This window comes from Cebus imitator, unplaced genomic scaffold (genome assembly GCF_001604975.1).
Source record: "Cebus imitator isolate Cc_AM_T3 unplaced genomic scaffold, Cebus_imitator-1.0 Scaffold66, whole genome shotgun sequence".
NCBI lineage: Eukaryota > Metazoa > Chordata > Mammalia > Primates > Cebidae > Cebus > Cebus imitator.
Window position 1 is genome coordinate 2,883,126 of NW_016107381.1, and position 18,789 is coordinate 2,901,914.

At 45.0% G+C, this 18,789-nt stretch overlaps 1 protein-coding gene across 3 annotated transcripts in view; it reads right to left on the reverse strand.

The window, feature by feature from the left end:
• Nucleotides 1-18,789, reverse strand: part of LDLRAD3 (low density lipoprotein receptor class A domain containing 3) — a 299,452-nt gene that overhangs the window by 120,820 nt on the left and 159,843 nt on the right. For 2 of the 3 annotated variants that reach the window (XM_037739245.1, XM_017530505.2), the window contains exon 4: nucleotides 11,919-12,059. In XM_037739245.1, the coding sequence (XP_037595173.1) occupies nucleotides 11,919-12,059 (141 nt within the window). The remainder of the gene's footprint in view (nucleotides 1-11,918; nucleotides 12,060-18,789) is intronic. The other variant, XM_017530506.2, reaches the window with a different exon arrangement.

An 18,789-nucleotide genomic window follows, 5' to 3' on the forward strand; every position in this document is an offset into this window, starting at 1 on the left:
AAAAAAAAAAAAAAAAAAAAAAAAAGGATGGGCTATGAGGATCCATTTCATAAAGCACAGTTTGCACAAACTTATACCATTTCCCTATTTCTGCTGCAGAGGTACAAATAAATGTTCTTAAAGAAGAAAAAGGAGGGCTTCAATAGCAGCCAACCTACTGACGCAAATTTGAGCAGCAGACCCATGATGAAGGGCACGAAAACTCAAGGAAGAGAACTAATGGGAGAAGACGGGTAGGCGTCATTTAGAGGCATTCCACAAAATGAACTAACGATGTACCAGCCTGATGATATGGTGGGTTTCCAGAGAGGAAAAAAAGCTGGAAACAAGAAATTGGTGCTTGGAGTACTTGGAGGGTGAGATAAGAACTGACATATTTGCAACAGAGAGCATATTTTCACCTTTCACTGGCCACAAAGCTGTCAGGAAGTCAAACTGGGGCCAAAAAAACAAATAACTTGACTTCATTACATAACCCAGGTAAGTTTTTCAAGCCACCTGTTGGAAGCAGGAGGGCGAGGATATCCAGCCCATGGTCACTGAGCTTCCCAAACTCTTCTCACCCCAAGAAATTCATAGGTCTACGATTCCTTGATTCCCCAGGCTCATCCTGCCAGCTGGCTAGCAGGGATCAATAAGATGCAAGAACAGGCAGAATTCTCAAGGCATGCAGTGATAATGTGCTGCGCCTATGAATTCCTTTTTCAGGATGGAACATCTCATTTCTCCTGGGCTTCTTCCTCTGTCTCCACCTTCTCATTGGAACCTGCAGGGAGGGGCCCCCCAGGAGCCAGCCTCAATGCAACCTAACAGTTTCACATCTTCCAGTCCCCACACACATACACATGAACACTTTGCTCCAGCCATACAGAATCTCTGTCTTTGGATATACTATTCCGTCTCTGGCTGGATGCCCAGCCCCACATTTGCTTTCAGGTCCATTTTTATGTAACCATAAAGACCGGGCAGCAATTTCATTTATCTGAAGCTTTGCCATATCCCCCTAGGAAAAACTGTCACTCCTCGCCAGCCTCACGCTCCCATGGTGTGCTGCTCATTCCTCTATTACTGCATTTATCACACTTGAGGGTAATTATCTGCAGGCTATTATGGTTCTCCCTCGCAGGACTGTGAGCAACTTTGATCTGATCTGTAATAGTTTGTTTTTCTTCCAGTACCTGGGTGAAACTGGGCAATTGCAGGCACTCTGCAAATGATGTGTGCATGAATGAATGTCAGAAAGAGTCAAGAGAGTCAAAGGGTGTTGGGGGGCGGGGAGTTAAGAGCCATGGCAGTCAGTTCATGGAGAGATAAATGCCTCCTCTACAATCAAGCAACACCACACAGCAGTCTTAGGGCTCCAGAAACTTGCAGAGCAAACTTGCAGAGAGACAGCAAGCTCTACACCGATCGCTGACTTCTCTAAAACTCAGTCCTTCCATCTCAGGTGGAATCCACTCTGCCAGGGGTCCAGGCTGGATTCCACCATTCCCCCAGGGAAAGAGAGGCAGGACAGAGGCAGGGACCAACTAGGAGAGGGAAGAAGAGGGGACGCCTGCACCTGATAGGAATGGAGGAGACTAACAAACAGCCCTGAAGATTACCACAGTAGCAAAGTGATCAGGAAGCAACTACTGTCTTTGAGCACAGAATCATTCTGACTTGCTTCTAAACGAAAGGCGTTTCAGAAATCTTCAAGCTCCTGCTGCTGTGGATAAAGAAAAGGAACGTTTTGTGATGCAAACACTCAATTACTAAGAAGAAAACCCCACCTGTACAGAAAGGCAGTAATCAACCTCTTCCAGCCTCCTTCAGTTTCTTCTAATGGAGTCAGCATTTTTGCCTCTCTCAGTCAAGTTGGGCTTTCAAACTCTTAAATTAAAAGTGGAAAAAAGGCTTCCACATTCTTCCTGTTAAATGGGCCTCCAGCAGTTTCATTCTACAAAAATCTACAGGAATTCCTTAAGGGTGATGATTCTTTCTTACGGACTCCCTACCGAAGCTCTTGACATCACTTGGCAGCCACAGATTTGGAGTAAATACTGACCACTCTTCAAATTCCAGGTTGTGACATTTTTGGTTGGATCCCCTAAATGCAGACTACTATTTTTTAAAAATATAAAGTTTTTTCCCATTCATATTTGAAAAACTAAACTAAAATTAGCCCTTCTCCTATCACATGCCCTGCATGATTTCTGTAGAAATGATCTCTGCCTGCTTAGTCACCTGGTTCTATTTGGCAAAGGTCTCTCTCTTCCAAAAGCATAAGCTCTTTTACTCTCAATTACCCAGGCTAGTGGGGGGCCTGGAGCAGCAAAGTGGAAAGCAAAAACAATCAGAAAATAATACGTCAGATTCCCCAGTTCCACAAAATTAGTATCCCCATGGTGATACACCACCAGCTACTCTCATCCAGTTTTTCATCAAATCTTAGCAATATTAGCCTGAAATACTTCCTGAAACCATCCCCCTATGTTCCCACTGTCACCACCTTCAACGTGTCTTATGTGTGACTTCCCACGGCCCATGGGAGAGAGTTCAACATCCTTCACGTGGTTTCCCAGACCCCCAATCCACAGACAGGCCACCACGGACCACTCCAGCTTCCCTGCAGGCTGTTCTTCCCCAGTCCAGGACAAAGATTCTCTCCTCGACCAAACTCCGCTCCGGCTCTTCTGAGCTCTCTTCTCAAAGAGGCCTTAGCTTTGGGGCTTCTGTATTCCTCTCTGCATTGTCTGATTCTAGCAAGAGCCCTGATGAGTTAGTTTAGCAAAATCCTCCATCCGCCACATGCTCACTGTTGGTATCTGATCCTGTTCCGCATCCTCCACCATCCTCCCAGTGATGTCTGATCACCTGGCCTGCCTTCAGTGAGAATCTTGTTAGGACCATTGAGTCAGAATCCCTCCTTACCCTGTTGTCTCCCCTTAGTAATTTTCTACCCACCCGATGGCTTGGCTAAAAATTCCCACTTTTCCTATTATATTTGGAATTGAACCAGTTCTATACTGAGGTCTCTTTTCCCTGATAGCAACCATTTTTCCAGATAAAGTTTGTTTTTAGAGCTTTACCATCTAGCTCTGGTTTTTCTTTGACATTTACCACAGGGCAGCCACGTGGATCTGCCAGTTCCTCAAATGTATCACGCAGTTTCTCACCTCGGGATCCGCTTACCTGCTGTTCTCTCTGCATGGAAGGATCCTTCTGCCCCGACCCTCCTCTCTCTCATCCAGTTAACTCTTACCCAACCTTCTGGTTTCAACTTCAGCATCATTGTCTTGAGAAAGCCTCAGCACCCCACAGACTGCCCTGCCATTCACTCCCAGAGCGCCCCGCACCCATCCCTGCAACACATCCCTCATGCTACTGCTAACCAACCCAACACCTGCTTCTCCTACAGAGTATGAGCTCTAGCAGAGCAGAGGCCACATTTGTCTGGCTCCCTATTACCATTCTTCAATTCTAAGATGTGAATTTTTTTTTTTTTTTACAACTTCACATTTTGAAATTGGAATGCATCTTAAAAGCAACTGTGTGCCATAATTTAATGGTCAGTATTGTCTCTTTCTCGGCCAAACATAAAATAATGATGGCTTTTACAACAGATGGCATTTTAAGATTTAACAAAATTTGGTATGTGCCTTTGCCTCCCGGGCATAGTGCCTAGCACAATACAGTCATGTGTTGCTTAACGACAGGGACACACTCTAAGAAATGCATAATTAGGCGACTTCATCATGGTGCGCACATTATAGAGTGAACTACATAAAGCTGTATGGAACAGCCTACTACACACCTAGGCTATATGGTACGGCCTGTTGCTCTTAGGCTATAAACCTGTACAGCATGTTACTCTACTGAATACTGTAGGCAACTGTAACACAATGGCAGGTATTTGTGCACTTAAACATAGATAAAATACAGTAAAAACATGCTATTATAATTTCATGGGATCATAGTCATATATGTATGTAATTTGTGGTTGACTGCAATGTCACTATGGAGCACATGACTACACCTGTTAAATTACAGACAGAGGCTGGGCACAGTGGCTCATGTTCGTAATCCCAGCACCCTGGGAGGCTGAGGCGGGCGGATCACTTGAGGTCAGGAGTTCAAGACCAGCCTGCCCAACATGGTGAAACGTGTCTCTACTAAAAATACAAAAATTAGTGGGATATGGTAGCAGGCACCTGTAATCCCGGCTACTCAGGAGGCTGAGGCAGGAGAATTGCTTGCACCCAGAAGGCAGAGGTTGCAGTGAGCCAAGATCATACCATTGCATGCCAGCCTGGGTGACAAGAGCAAAACTCTGTCTCAAAAAAAAAAAAAAATACAGACAGACATTTCCTAAGGATCCAATATCAGTTTTGCTATGTAGCACACACATCTTAAAATCTCAGCGGTTTACAACGGCAAAGATTTACTGGCTTTCCTGGATCTGCAGATTGGCTGTGGCTGTGCTGGCTTCAGCTGGGACAGATCCTGAGCTGTGGGGTGGGTCCAGGTCTGTCCCATGTGCCACTGCATTCTCCTTCGACCAGCAGCTTCCAGGGTATATTCTTCTCCAGGAAGATCACTGAGATGCAAGAGGCCAAGCCTCTGGTCTCATGCTGACTGCAACATTCCACGGCCCAAAGCAAGTCCCACACCCACGGGCAGGGACATTTTTTCTGGCCATTCTGGCAGGTTACACAGCAGAGGGAGAGAGTGAAGAACTGAAAGTAAAAATCCAGTCTATCACAGACTCCATATGGTGGTGGTGGGTTTGGGGTAGGTGGAGACTATGAAGGGACACTGAACTCCAAATTTCAGCAGTAGCTAAAAGACAGTTCCCTCAATGAATCTGGTCATCATGGGTGCAGGACACAGAAGACAAGAGAGTTTGCAGTGTCGGCCTGATTTGGTGGCCCCTCTGCCCAGAGGCTCTAAGGACCCTCCTCCTGGTGTCCCTACTTTTGAGGTTTTATTTGAGATATCTATCTGAGTGGATAAAGCAAGAAGTAGTCACTGTCCCTAATTCTTTCTTCTCATTGCTACATATATATTCGCTGTGAGCCCAGGATCCGGCAATAAATCAGGGTCAGTCACTGGCTAATTTAGGCATTAGAGCTCGGAGGGGAAAGTGCAACTGTCCAAGGTCCTTAACACACAGAGGTGTTGATGGATTAGGCCATAGCTTTCAGGGAACACGGAGGGGTTCTGACTCCACTGACTCCAGGTGTGGGGCTGCTGCGGAGACAGAGCTAATGAGGTCTGTACACCAAATACAGAAAATGAACTTGAAATACAGGCTGGGAGGTGTCCTCCTGACCAAGCATGGCTCTACCAAGTCCCACACCATAGGCAGACCAGTAACTCTCCCTACCAAGGTGATTCTTTCTCAACTGTCACAATTCCCACACTGCATCTAGCCCTTCCAGTCTCCGGTGGAACCTCACGTCCCTTCACTCTTGTGCTCTGATCACTCTCCAGCAGTTTCACATCCTCTTGGCTGTATTTCTGCTCTGGCACTTAGTGAATGGCTGTGCCTTGCTTAAATGTGAGTTCTCAGGGACCATATTAGTTGGCTAGGGCTGTGGCAACGAAGTAACACAGACCAGGCAGCTTTAAACAATAGAAATGTATTGTCTCCTGGTTCTGGAGGCCAGAAGTCTAAGATCAAAGTATCGGCAGGGCTGGCTCCTTCTGAGGGCCGCGAGTGAGAATCTGTTCCGAGCCTCTCTCCTGGCTTCTGGTGTTTGCTGGCGATCTCTGCCAATCCTTGGCTTGTAAATGCATCATCCCAATTTCTGCCTTCACGTTCACATGCTGTTCTCCCTGTGGATGTGGGTGTCCAAATTTCCCTTTTTATAAGAACACCAGTCATTCAGATTAGAACCCCATGCTACTCCAGTCTGACCTCATCTTCACAAGTATCATCTCCCATGACTCTATTTCCAAATAAGGTCACACTCTGAGGCACTGGGGTTTAGGACATCAACACAAGAATTTCAGTGGGGGAGGGGCACCATTCAACAAGGGGTCAAGATAATTTCTGCACCCCTGCATGCAGCTAGGGGCCTGGCACAGGGGAGGCCATCCCTCACCTACCTATTACCTGCCCACAGACAAAAATGCCAACTTGAAGAATGCATATACTCTCACAACTACACCCCCACTTCTCTCTCTCTTTCTCTTTTTCACACACACACACACACACACACACACACGTGTGTGCGCACACACACTTCTGCAGAAGAAACAGGACAAAGCTGTCAATGTTAGCCTCCAGTTAGGTGCCAAATCTCACAGCCAGCTTTTCAAATTCTCCTCGAGCCTTATCAGCAGGATACAGCAAGCAAGATAAAGAAACTGCCAAAACACTTAATTAACTCTCCTGGCATTGGTGGCTTCTTGAGAGGAGCTTAACTTCCCGGCACTCCTCATGAGGAAGGAAGGTGGACAGGTACATTATTCTTTTTTACAGAAAGGAAAACTTTTGGAGTACAAAGAGACGGAAAACGTGCCAGGCTTCACACTAATCTCCGCCATAAACTCACAGGCCAAGAGTTGGATTGACTGCCTGAAAGTCCTGGGCCCAGCTTAATGGTACCAGCCTGCACCTCATGGGGTGATGGAAAACACAAGTCTGTCCATCAGTGTGATGATCTGAGTTCCCATCGTGGCTCCACCACCTGATCCCTGTGCAGACTTGACCAGGAACAAACTTGGTGCTCCTCAGTTTCTTCATCTGGAAAACGGGGGTCATAAGAGCACCCACTCTCAGAGGGAATCTGTGAGAAAGAAAAGCTGAGAATGGTGCCTGAGATGCAGCTAGTACTCCAAATCTTTGCTATTCTTACAAGACCCCACAGGACCTCTCCAAAGGTTTCACCGATCACCGTGACCTGAGTCACTACAAGTTCTCAGTGGTTAGAGCCGTGAGAATTGAGGCCCCCTGAGAAGTATTCAGGGTGCCAGTTATGTAATGTGGCAGAAAAATGACCCCCAAAATGTAGAAACCCCATAAACAAACAAACATTTATGATCTCACAGTTTCTATGGGTCAGAAACCCAGGAGTGCTACACCTGGCTCAGGCCTGGGCTGCAGACATCTCCATTTCACTAGGGGTGGACCCACTTCCAACCTCACTCATGTGGCTATTGGCAGGCTTCGGTTTCCTGCCGGCTTTGGTTGGAGTCCTCCTTCAGTTCCTTGCCACATGCGCCCCTGAGTATGGCGGCTCACAGTATGGCAGCTGGCTTGCCTCAGAGAGTAGGAGAGAGCCAGCCCACAAGGGCAGGCAAGACAACGCTAGAGTGGCTCCATCATCTAGCCTGGGGACTGACGGCTGCCACTTTTGCTGCATTTTCTTTGTTAAAAGCGAGTCACAGTTCATACACTCATGTCTTCACATAGTGATTCACAATAGTCAAAAGGTGGAAGCAACCTAAGTGTCCATCAGTGGATGAATGAATAAACAATGTGACACATATACACCTGAATACTGTGAAGCACTGAAAAGGAAGGAAACTCTGACACAGGCTACAACATAGATGAACCATGAGGACATTATGCTAAGTGAAATAAGCCAGTCGCAAAAAGGCAAATACGTGGAATATGGAGAGAGAGAATAGCAGAATTTTAAAATTACGAACTTCAAACAGCCTACAGAGGGACCCGTTATTCTTCTTACAGGCAAGCAAAAATCTGCTTCAGTAAAACACTGGGATGGGCATGGAAGGGGGTGTTGCCCAAACCATCAGCAGGCCTAACCTCCACGTCTTGGACTTGAGAGACTTTTCACTGAACGTCTTAGGGCACCATAAGTAAGTGAGTCCAGGATACATACACACTTAAGAATGACTAAGTACTGCATGATTCCACTATGCGAGGTACCTGGAGTTATCCCACAGCACTGATGTACTGGGGTCCCTTTGCTCGAGCGCTAAAATGAGTTAGTGCTTCAAATTAATGAAGACAGAAGTAATATGATGACTGCCAGGGGCCTGGGGGAAGGAGAATAGGGAGTTATTTTTTAATGAGTACAGAGTTTCAGATTTGCAAAATGAAAATGTTCTGGAGATGGGTTGCACAACAATGTGAACATACGTAACACTACTGAACTGTACACTTACAAATGGTTAAAATGTTAAATTTTATGGTAGACATATTTTGGCACACACCAAAAGAACGGGATCTAAGATCCAGATCACATGTGAAGGGATGAGATTATACTAGGGCATGAACACCAGGAGGTGGGGATCATCCAAGGCTGCCCGCCACATTCAGCCAACATCTGTAAGGCCACTTGACTGCTGGCCATACCCAACATGTGAATGGCAGGACCTGCTAACTTTCAGATGTGTCCCACTGAGAGTTCCCAAGCAATGGAAAAGCCATAGAATGCCTGATCCCCAGCTGTTACCTTCAGAATTATCTTGGAAACAGGTTGTTTCCAATCAATGAAGCCCCAATTAAAATTCAGCTCCACCACAAACACCTCATAGAGAATACAAAGACAGAATAATGACTGCACTTTCAGGGGACCATTCTCATGCCCAACTCCTTATAGACTGTAGTTAGTTTTCAAGGCCAAGGATAATGAGGGGAACTAGATTCCAGATAAGGAGAGAAAGGGGGAGGGGCTCCCATAAACTGGTGTGCTGAAGTAGAGAAGCCACTTCATACCCGAGTCAAAGTGGAAGAAAATTATTTCAGGCACTCTCTTTCTGGTCTTGGAGCCAGTGTGCTCTACCCCATAGAGATAAATATGATAAAGTATAATTTTTCCTCACATAACTGAGAGCAAAGATCTATTTGTAAGGGCTACACACCCAGCAGAAGGAGAGAGGAAACAGTTTGACTAAATGAGCTCACGCACAGAGGTGCTTAGCAGAGTACTTGGTACATCGAAAGGTATTGTTAAGATGACGGTGGGTTAAATCCTATGTGGCATAGGGCAACAGTTTGTCTAGTCAAAATAGCTCTGAAATTTTTCAGGAAAATACTTCATGGAGCTCAGTGTGGTTGGTTTTCCCATAGCACTGATGCACTGGGGTTCCTCTGGTCAAGCACTAAAATGAGTTGGTCGGTTTGCACTTAGAGGTTACCACGAGATCAGAAAACATACCCTCAGTACCAGAGTCTCCCTCGGGGCAGGGAGGTGTGTACACCCTGTGAGGGATGAGGCTGCAGAACTGCAGGCAGCTAAGAAAACTCCAGATCTGCTTCCCATCTCACACTCACTGCAGGGCAGATTCCCACTGAGGAAAAGACAGACTTTCCACTCAATTTAAACAACAATAATAATACTTGTCATTTTAATAGATTGTGGATATCGGAACTCATGTAACTTAAAAACCTATGTGGTGCCATATCACACAGGGTGCAAAATAAAACCCAGCATTAATAACAACACCCTACCAAGAAATCTTTTCTAGTCTTCCGCACTTAGCAAATCCACCATGTACAGAGCACGGTGCCACCACGTAGGTTCTGCAGGATTTGAGAGGCAAAACGGGCATCCTTCCTGTTCTTGTTACTCTTCTTGGGTAGCTCACAGCAATGCCTTCCACAAGTGGCCTCTTGGTGGGGTGGCTGTTATACCCGTGAAACTGACTGGTGTCACCAACTGCCTGGTGGGACTTATTTTCTGGGATCATGTGCATATGTAGCTTATTTTCTAAGGGGATGCCATATGGCTAAGGAAGGCCCAAAGCTGAAATTCTGAGGAAGGTAACAGTCAAGAGTTGGGCTTCATGTGCATATGTCCACCACTTTCTCCGTAAACCTCATATGTATGAGACATGGAATATGGAAAGAGAGAAAAGCAGAACTAAACAATAGGAACTTCAAACAGCCTAAAGAGGGACCCGCCATTCTTCTTAAGGGCAAGCAAAAATCTGCTTCAGTAAGACACTAGGATGGGCATGGAAGAGGGTGTTGCCCAAACCACTGGCAGGCCTAACCTCCATGTCTTGGATTTGGGAGTCTTTTCACTGAATGTCTGAGAGCACCATGAGTGAGTGAGTCCAGGATACATACACACTTAAGAAACTGTATAGGAAACAATCTCCATAGAAATTGTTCCCCAACCCTTCCTATATATGCTAATACTTGATTTTGTATTCTTGTTCCTTATTTGGTATCCATTACTGGCAAGACATTGGCATGTCTGGTTTTATAAAAAGTTGATCTTGTGTAAAGGCCAGCAATACATTGCGTTCAGTAAGAAGTTGGGAAATTCCTAGGCAAATGGCAAGATTATAAACCTCTCTAGAGTGTAGAATGGTGGAGCTCAGCCTTTAGTGTGCATTAGACTCACACTGAGGGCTTCTTAAGTAAAACACCGATGGCTGGGCCGACCCTCACCGGTTGATTTAGCAGGTCTGGAATCGGGCCCATATGATGCTGATGCTCCCAGACTGAGGATTATACTTTGAGAACCACTGTGAAGAGTTGACCTAAGAAGGGCATTTCCAGGCAAAGACAATCAGAGGCTACATGTACCCAAGACTCGCCTCCCACAGCTGTTCTCTGCACAAACCTTGGCAAAGTCTACGCCAAGACAGATTCTGTCTTTTCTTTTCTATGAACCTCAGGCATATAGATTTGGGTTGACCATCATCCTTGGTTTGTGACCCACTCTTACCAAGTGGTTATGTATGACCATCTGTTCATTTTCATTCATTTTTAATCACATAAACGCCAATCAAAATAAAAGCTATGACCTTGAAAATAACTACATCTAACCACATGGAACTTATCCATCATCTGTCTACCTCCCAATACATGAGCTAAACAGCTAAGCAGTTAACAATTATTCTCTTACTTTTCTTTTTACACTTTTATTAACTCTATAAACTATGGCACAATCATACAGTAGAACGCTGAATATCAGTCAAGACAAACTCTACCAACAAACAATACGGATGAATCACAGCAATATAATACTAAGTGAAAAACGGAAAGATTACATACAGGTATCAGTTTATAACATTAGAAATATATAGTCTTACAGATGCCTTAAAACAGACATGCATTTTAAATCTTAGTATTTCTAATCGCTGAAGAAATACTAAGAAAGAATCCATGAGTAAAGAAATGTACCCGGTCAGTTTTAACGAGGGAGGACGTGGCCTTATCCTATTGTGTCCTCCTCAGATTCCCTAACAAAGCTCATCGTCCCGTCCTCTAGCTGCATCCTTCAGTTTCCATGAAACAGCTTCAAAACCAAGGGCCCGGACACAAGGAGGCAATTCACAGAAAACTAAACAAAGTAGTAAACAAACACGAGGGGGAAAAATGTTAACTCTGCTCATTATCAGAGAAATGCAAACGAAAGCATTTTGGGAGGCTGCCATTTTATGACTACTAAATTAGCAAAAATGGAAAAAAATAGGGCAGCAGTTGCGATGCCTGTGACTGTCTGTGATATTACAGTAAAACTGACAGGCACAGACCATGCTGTCAGCAATGTAAACAAGAACAACAACAACAAAAATCTAACAGCTGCAAGCTGAGGTGTAATGGACACCTGTGCAGGCACCTCACTCTGCAGAGTTTATCCCAAAGAAGTAATTTAAGGGAAATAAGCAACCTGGATTGCCCCAACAAGGCAATGCCTCAGAAAACCACAGTATAGCAACATGACAGTATATAATACAGCTGGGGCATATTACAGTTTTGAAGAGAAATATACAGATGATATTTAATACATGAACAATACAAAATACAAAATGGTAGGTGTACTGTAGTTAAAGCCATGTAAACACGGGTACCTACCTGTACCAGGGCTGCAAGGCCAAGTGCAAAAACTAACACAGCTATTGTATCTGGAAGTGGGGATGGGTGTTGCTTTCTGCCTCTCAGTGTGTTCTGTTGCTGCGGTGCTGTGTTGCAATCATCTTTTTAGAGCTTGAGCGGTTCCTACCTTGAGAACTCTCACAGCTTTCCTCGTCACTGTTGTCCTGACAGTTATTCTGTCCGTCGCAGATGAAGCTCTTGTCAATACAGAGGCCGTTCTTGCAGTGGTAGCGGGCGGTGGAGCAAAGCAGAGGATTTGCTGCTGCTGCTGCGGAAGGAAAACACGACATGTCACCAGGGAGGCCGGCAAGTCCCCTTGGGGACCCTGGAATTTCTTCCAGCTTGGGGTGTGTCCCGCTCAGGAAGCAGTGAGCTTATCTTCTAAGCTGGCAGACTCAAAGCCCATCCTGGAAGAGTGGCCAGCCAAATGTGAACACAAGGCTTACTCTGCCTCATTCTAAAACATCCTGGGGTCTTTGCAGAGATCTGCCACTCTGGTTAAGTACGTCTGCTTAATAACCGAATATTTATGGCTTTCAACATCATCAATAGGAATCCCTTTGAAATGCATCAAATCCTGGCTTCGTTAGCATTTACCTTTTTTGGTGACAGCACAGGGTCATTCTTAGGAACATTAATTTTTAGACTGGGCTGGAAAACAGGGTTGCCTTTGGCTCCTTTTTAGAACTTTCTAGTCTCTTTTTAAACTATCCTAGGCTACTGTGCTTTTGCAATTCTCTTTTGTTTTTCTATTTTTGTTTTTTTATTTATGCAAATGTATGGGGTACATGAGAAATTTTGTTACATACACATAATGTAGAATGTAATCAAGTCAGGGTATTCAGGTGTCCATTACCCAAGTGCAGTACACTTTTGTTAAGTATATTCACACTCCTCTGCTATCCTTGGATCTTACAGTGTGTTTGTATCCTGTAACCCACTTCTCTCCATCTCTCTATCTTCCACTCTTGCTCCCACTCACCCTTCCAAGTCTCTGTTATCTCTTTTTCCACTCTCTACCCCCATGTGATCAATGGCTCACCTGAAATGGACAACCCCTAGGCTGGCCAGCAGCCACTGAGGGGTCTGGGCAAAACCTGAACCTCACTGATGTCTCCACTGAGGGGTTTGCTGTCTGCTGGCAAGAATGTAGAGGGAGAGGAAGTCTCATGAACTACAAGTGGAGATGCAAACTGGCACGTCCACCTGGGAGGCCCATTTAGTCCTAGTAAAGCCTATGGTGCACGGAGCGTGGCCCAGTCATTTCACTTCCAGCTACATACACTTCTCTTAAGAGACTCTTTTTTTTCCTCCCTTTTAAAGAAACAGGGTTTCAGTAACTAACTGCAGTTCAGTGCTGCAATCATCTCTCACTGTAGCCTTAAACTCCTGAGTTCAAGCGATCCTCCCACCTCAGCCTCCTGAGTGAACGGCTGGTAGCATGACAGACAGACACAGGAGCAAAGCGGAGCCGGAAGGAGTAGCTGAGGCAGGAATCCACACACCTCTCTGCCACGGTGGAAGTCATGGCACGATCTGATCCCACAGCTGTGTAGGATGCTTCTAGTTCCCTAACTATGTATCATCAGCCTTTTAATTCCTCACTTAGTCTTTATGGCTCACTAAGGTAAACTCAGTAGCCTCAATTTCTTCTATGCAAAAAAAAGTCCATGCACCTAGTTGGTCAGTAACCATTTTCTGAGCAGCTCCTCCATGAGGCTCCTATTCTAGGCACTTTGAGACCTCAAAAGAAATGACAGACCTGGGCCCTCCCGTCAAGAAGTGTGGTAACTGGCTGGTACAAGGTCAGCATAAAACTACTAAACAACACAAGAGCAAGTCTCCACAGAAAACCAGTATTTCTACAGTACAATTTACTTGCAGTATGATTCAAACAAGGTTCCTTCCAGGGTTCTGTTTCCAATAACTGAATCAGCCAAGTAGAAATTACTCCAATCCCAGCTCTGCCACTTATTAATCTTGGGCGAATTACTTCACCTCTCTGAGTCACGGCTGCTTTCTCTGTGGACAGGACCCTCTATGAGATTTGTGAGGCCCAGTGCAAACTAAACATGTGGGGTCTGCTGTCAAAAGTTATTTTAAAAACTCAAGACAGCAAGAGCAGAGCATAAAACCAAGCATGGTCCCCTTCTAAGCTAAGCACTGGCCCTGTATGGCTGCACCAGCCACAGACCAAGAAGCTGATCCTGCTACTTACAGCATTAATCTGAGCATCAAATGAGATCTGTGGGAAAATGCACAGTGCCCAGTCTGACGTGCAGCACAGGCTCAGGGAATGTTATACTCATTCCCCTCATTACGTCAATCTTGGTGCTACAGAGTGCAGCCTTCCCATAAGCAGCAACATCTGTAATGATGAAGAGGGATCATCCCGGACCTCGGGGAATGAACTGAACCAGCACCTACATTGCATGTGGTGGGCACAGCACCGGAGTGAACATCAGGCCCAGCACAGAAGATCGCTATGTTGCTTTGGGATCAGGGCCACACCAGCTCCAACATCTCTCTCTGGGATCCTCAACGGCAACATGGCAGTTGTAATCTATCTTCTCCCCATGCTTCACTGAGCTGTTGCAAACACAAAGAGATCCTGGCTTCAAGGACTTGGCTAACCTCACAGCACTATCTAGATCTAAGGAGCTCCAGACTTTTTTATTTTAACTATTCCATTCCAAAAGTTTGATTTGAAAGGCCAGAGGAGGTGAGGGAAATGGGGGAAACCAGTGCTTTCAGTGTTGAGGATGGTGGAGCAATGATGTAAAGTCAAACAGAAGTGGTCTGGCCTGAAAATGGAAGTTTTAATTACTGACATTGCTGTGGGCTCAACTGGATCAAGCTGAAACCAAGGTCTGATTTCAGCCAAACCGAGACGGAGAAACCCAAAACCACAAATCACATTTGGTTTTGTCCAAGGCAGCTCTCCAAACCCTTGTGTTAATCAGCATCCACCATGGTGCCCTTCAGCTTCTCTGGGACCATGTGGGTCACATCTATGCAGCCAAAACGTCAGTAGCCGTCAGCTCACTCAGACAGATAGCCTGGGAAAGGCATTCCAAGTGCCTCAAGATGGGTTGTTCGTAAGCTTATGTAAATGTCCTGATGGAGAAAGCTGTGCAGTCATCCTTGCTGAAACCACTATCATCTACTTACTTTTCCTTCAGTCTTAGATCCTTTCAACCTCTCAAACTTTCCAAAAGAAAAAAGTCACATGCATGTATATGTGTGTATATACATATGTCTACATACATGTTACAGATATATTATGTGTCTGTTTAAAAACCAAGTCACAGACTGGTTTTAATGTATATAACCCAAAAGACAAGTAGCCAGATTATGTAAAGAACTCTCAAAAATCAAAAAGGAAAAGAAAACTCAATAGAAAAAAGGGCCAACGATATAATCAGGCAATTGACATAAGAGGAACAGCAAATGGTCAGTAAAAATCTGAAATAATGTATACTGTCACTGATGATGAAGTGCCACTATGCATGAGGCTTACCACACTCAAGGTCTTAAAGTACCAAGTTGTTGGCAAGAATGTGGAGGGAGAAGAAGTCTCATAAACTACAAGTGGGGGTGCAAATTAGTTCATCCACCTGGGAGGCCCATTTAGTTACAGTAAAGCCTATGGTGCCTGTCGCATGGTCCAGTCATTTCACTTCCAGCTACATATGCTTCTCCAGAGAGACTCTTTATTCTCCCTTTTAAGGAAACAGGGTTTCAGTAACTAACTGCAGTTCAGTGCTGCAATCATCCCTCACTGTAGCCTTAAACTCCTGAGCTACTGATCCTCCCACCTCAGCCTCCTGAGTAGCCAGGACTACAGGCATATACCACCACGCCTGGCTAATTTTTTAATGTTTTGTAGAAACAGGAGTCTTGCCATGTAGCCCAGGTTGGTCTCAAACTCCTGGCCTCCAGCAATCCTCCCACTTCAGCCTCCCAAAGTGTTGCAATTACAGATGTGAGCCACTACAAGACTCTTGAAGAAACAAAAATGTTTACTGAAGCCATTATTTGTAAAATTAAAAAATTAGAAGTGACCCGAATTGGTCAGCCAGGGTAGCTCACGCCTATAATTCAAGCACTCTGGGAGGTTGAGGTAGGTGGATCATTTGAGGTCCAGAGTTCAAGACCAGCCGGGCCAACATGGTGAAACCCCATCTCTACTAAAAACACAAAAATTAGCTGGGTGGTAGTGGCATATGCCTGTAATCCCAGCTACTCATGAGGCTGAGGCAGGAGAATCGCTTGAGCCTGGGAGGCAGAGGTAAAAGAGAGCCAAGTTCATGTCAACTGCACTCCAGTTTGGGTGACAGAGTGAGCCCCTACCTCAAAAATTTTAAAAATTGCTTAAATGTTTACTTATAAGAGAATAGATACGATGTGTTATACTGTTACAACGACAGGGCTGGCTAACTGCTCCTATCAAGGGCCCGACAGTAAATATTGTAGGTTTGGTAGCTGTTTGGTCTTTGTCTTTGTTGTAATGACTCATCTTGGCTATTGTGTTGCAAAGCAGCCAGAGGCAATCTGTAAATGAAGGGCATACTATATTCCAACACAACTTTATGTACAACAACTGGTGTTAGGCCAGATTGGGCCATAGTGTGTCAACTGATGCTGTACTGTAGTGAAAAATGAACTGGTGTCAAGATGGATGAATCCCACAAATACAATAGCGAGGGAGAAAAGCAAGCAGTGTTAACACCAGGAAGCAGACAAATGCATGGGCAGACAGGGGCAGGTCCCCAGTAAAACTCCACTTTTAAGCCAAAAACAGTTTAAAGCCTGAAAGCCAAGCTACAAGTCAAATCCGCGGACTGGATTGAGAACTTGTCTTTCTGTTTGGCACTTTCCTCTGACTGATCCCTACCATCACCTATTTTACATATATCTACCCTTTCCTAATTGACTTTCTACACTGTCATGCGCACCTTTGAGAAGGGTCTTCACTTTAACCTTTTTGCATACTCACAAACCATTCAGCACGTAGACACACCGGGAGAGAAAATCCCCCTGCAATTTCTCTCCACTGAGCTGTTCTGTCACTCGATAAAATTCTTCTCCACCCCCGCTAGCCCTTTGAATTGTCAGCATATCCTCATTCTTCTCGTATACAGGACAAGAGCTCAAGAACCACTGAACGTGGGTACAACCTATAACACAGGTGGGCTAAGTGGAAGGGGTGCTTCCAGCAGCAGACCTGGGGTGGAGTGAGGCCCAGGCAGGGCAGGTAGTGTCACTGGTTGTGGAGGTATCCTAATGGCAAAGCGGCCCAGAAAAATCCTGTGTCAGTAGTAGGCTATGTACCGTAACCGTTGATATGAAGTTACCCATGTAAGAGAATGCTACTTTTCATAGCAGGGTAAAAAAATATATAAGGAAAGAAAAAATAACTTGAATGGGAATAAACAACCACAAGTCCAGGGCAATGGATGCCTCTGGAGAGAAGAAAGGATCCAAAAAAGGCATGGCTGGAGATTTTTTTTTCTTTTTTTTTTGGAGATGGAGTCTCACTCTGTCACCCAGGCTGGAGTGCAGCGGCGCCATCTCAGCTAACTGCAACCTCCACTTCCTGGGTTCAAGCTATTCTCCTGTCTCAGCCTCCTGTGTAGCTAGCTGGGATTACAGGCACCAACCACTATGCTTGGCTAATTTTTGTATTTTTAGTAGAGACGGGGTTTCACCATGTTGGTCAGACTAGTCTTGAACTCCTGACCTCATGATCTGCCTGCCTCAGCCTCCCAAAGTGCTGGGATTACAGGCATGAGCCACTGTGCGCAGTCGGGCTGGGGAATTCTAATTATATTCGGTAATAGTTTATTACTTAAAAATTCTGAAGCAAATCTGGCAACATGATGATACATTTTTGACACTGGATGTTGGGAATCTAGATGTTCATTTTACTTTACTTTTCCTTTTCAGTATGTTTCAGAAACGTCACTAAACATTATCCAAGGTCTATTCTAGCAGAAATGTTTCAGTGAGCACTCACTTTCCTTGTCTTTTATTTTCCCATCATAAAGCTCTCCCTGGTCCACAAACACCTCTTAATATTTAGTATCTTTCACACTCAGGGGCATAGTTGCTCAGAAGACATAGCTGTATCCTTGTATACAACCACACCTAGGAGTCCTCCTTGTCAATGACTTCTCATAAAACACAGTACAATCTCTCCCATCCTTTGCAGGGCAGAAAAAAAAGAAGCAGTGAATGGTAGAGGAACAGAGCCCAAACCTAGCAGCAAGCCAGAGAAACACGCCTCCCAGCCATCAAAACACACATCACGATGTTCATGTCCTGAAAGCACCATGTCCTGAAAGCACCGGGAGCTTTCTCAAAGAAAAGCCCTCATGCCATCACCTCTTTCAAGGTCTATGGCTTCTCCATTTATGTAAATTCCAACAAGTTCTGTATTCCTGTTCCCAAGGACAAAGCAAATTAAAAGGGAGAGGGGGTGCCACTTGCTGCCCTGCAGACAAACTGGCAGCAAGAAATAAAAGCCGACAACCAGAGAAGGGGACGGAAAAGCTCTAAAAAGCAACCTCAAGAATTCCAAAAGCTAAAAATGTGATCACATAGGTGTAGAAAGTGGAAAAATAGATAACAGAGACTGGGAAGGGTGAGCGGGGGAAGGGAGGAAGATAAAGGGATAAAGAGATGGAGGGAAGGGGGTTAAAGATACAAACATACAGTAAGGTCAAAGGATAGCAGAGGAGGGTGAATATACTTAACAAAAATGTACTGCACTTGAGTAACAGACACCTGAATACCATGACTTGATCACATCATGCATTATGTGTATAACAAAATTTCTCCTCTACTCCATACATTTGCATACATTTATTTTTTAAAAATTCTAGGCCGGGCGCGGTGGCTCACGCCTGTAATCCCAGCACTTTGGGAGGCCGAGGCGGGTGGATCACGAGGTCAAGAGATCGAGACCATCCTGGTCAACACGGTGAAACCCCGTC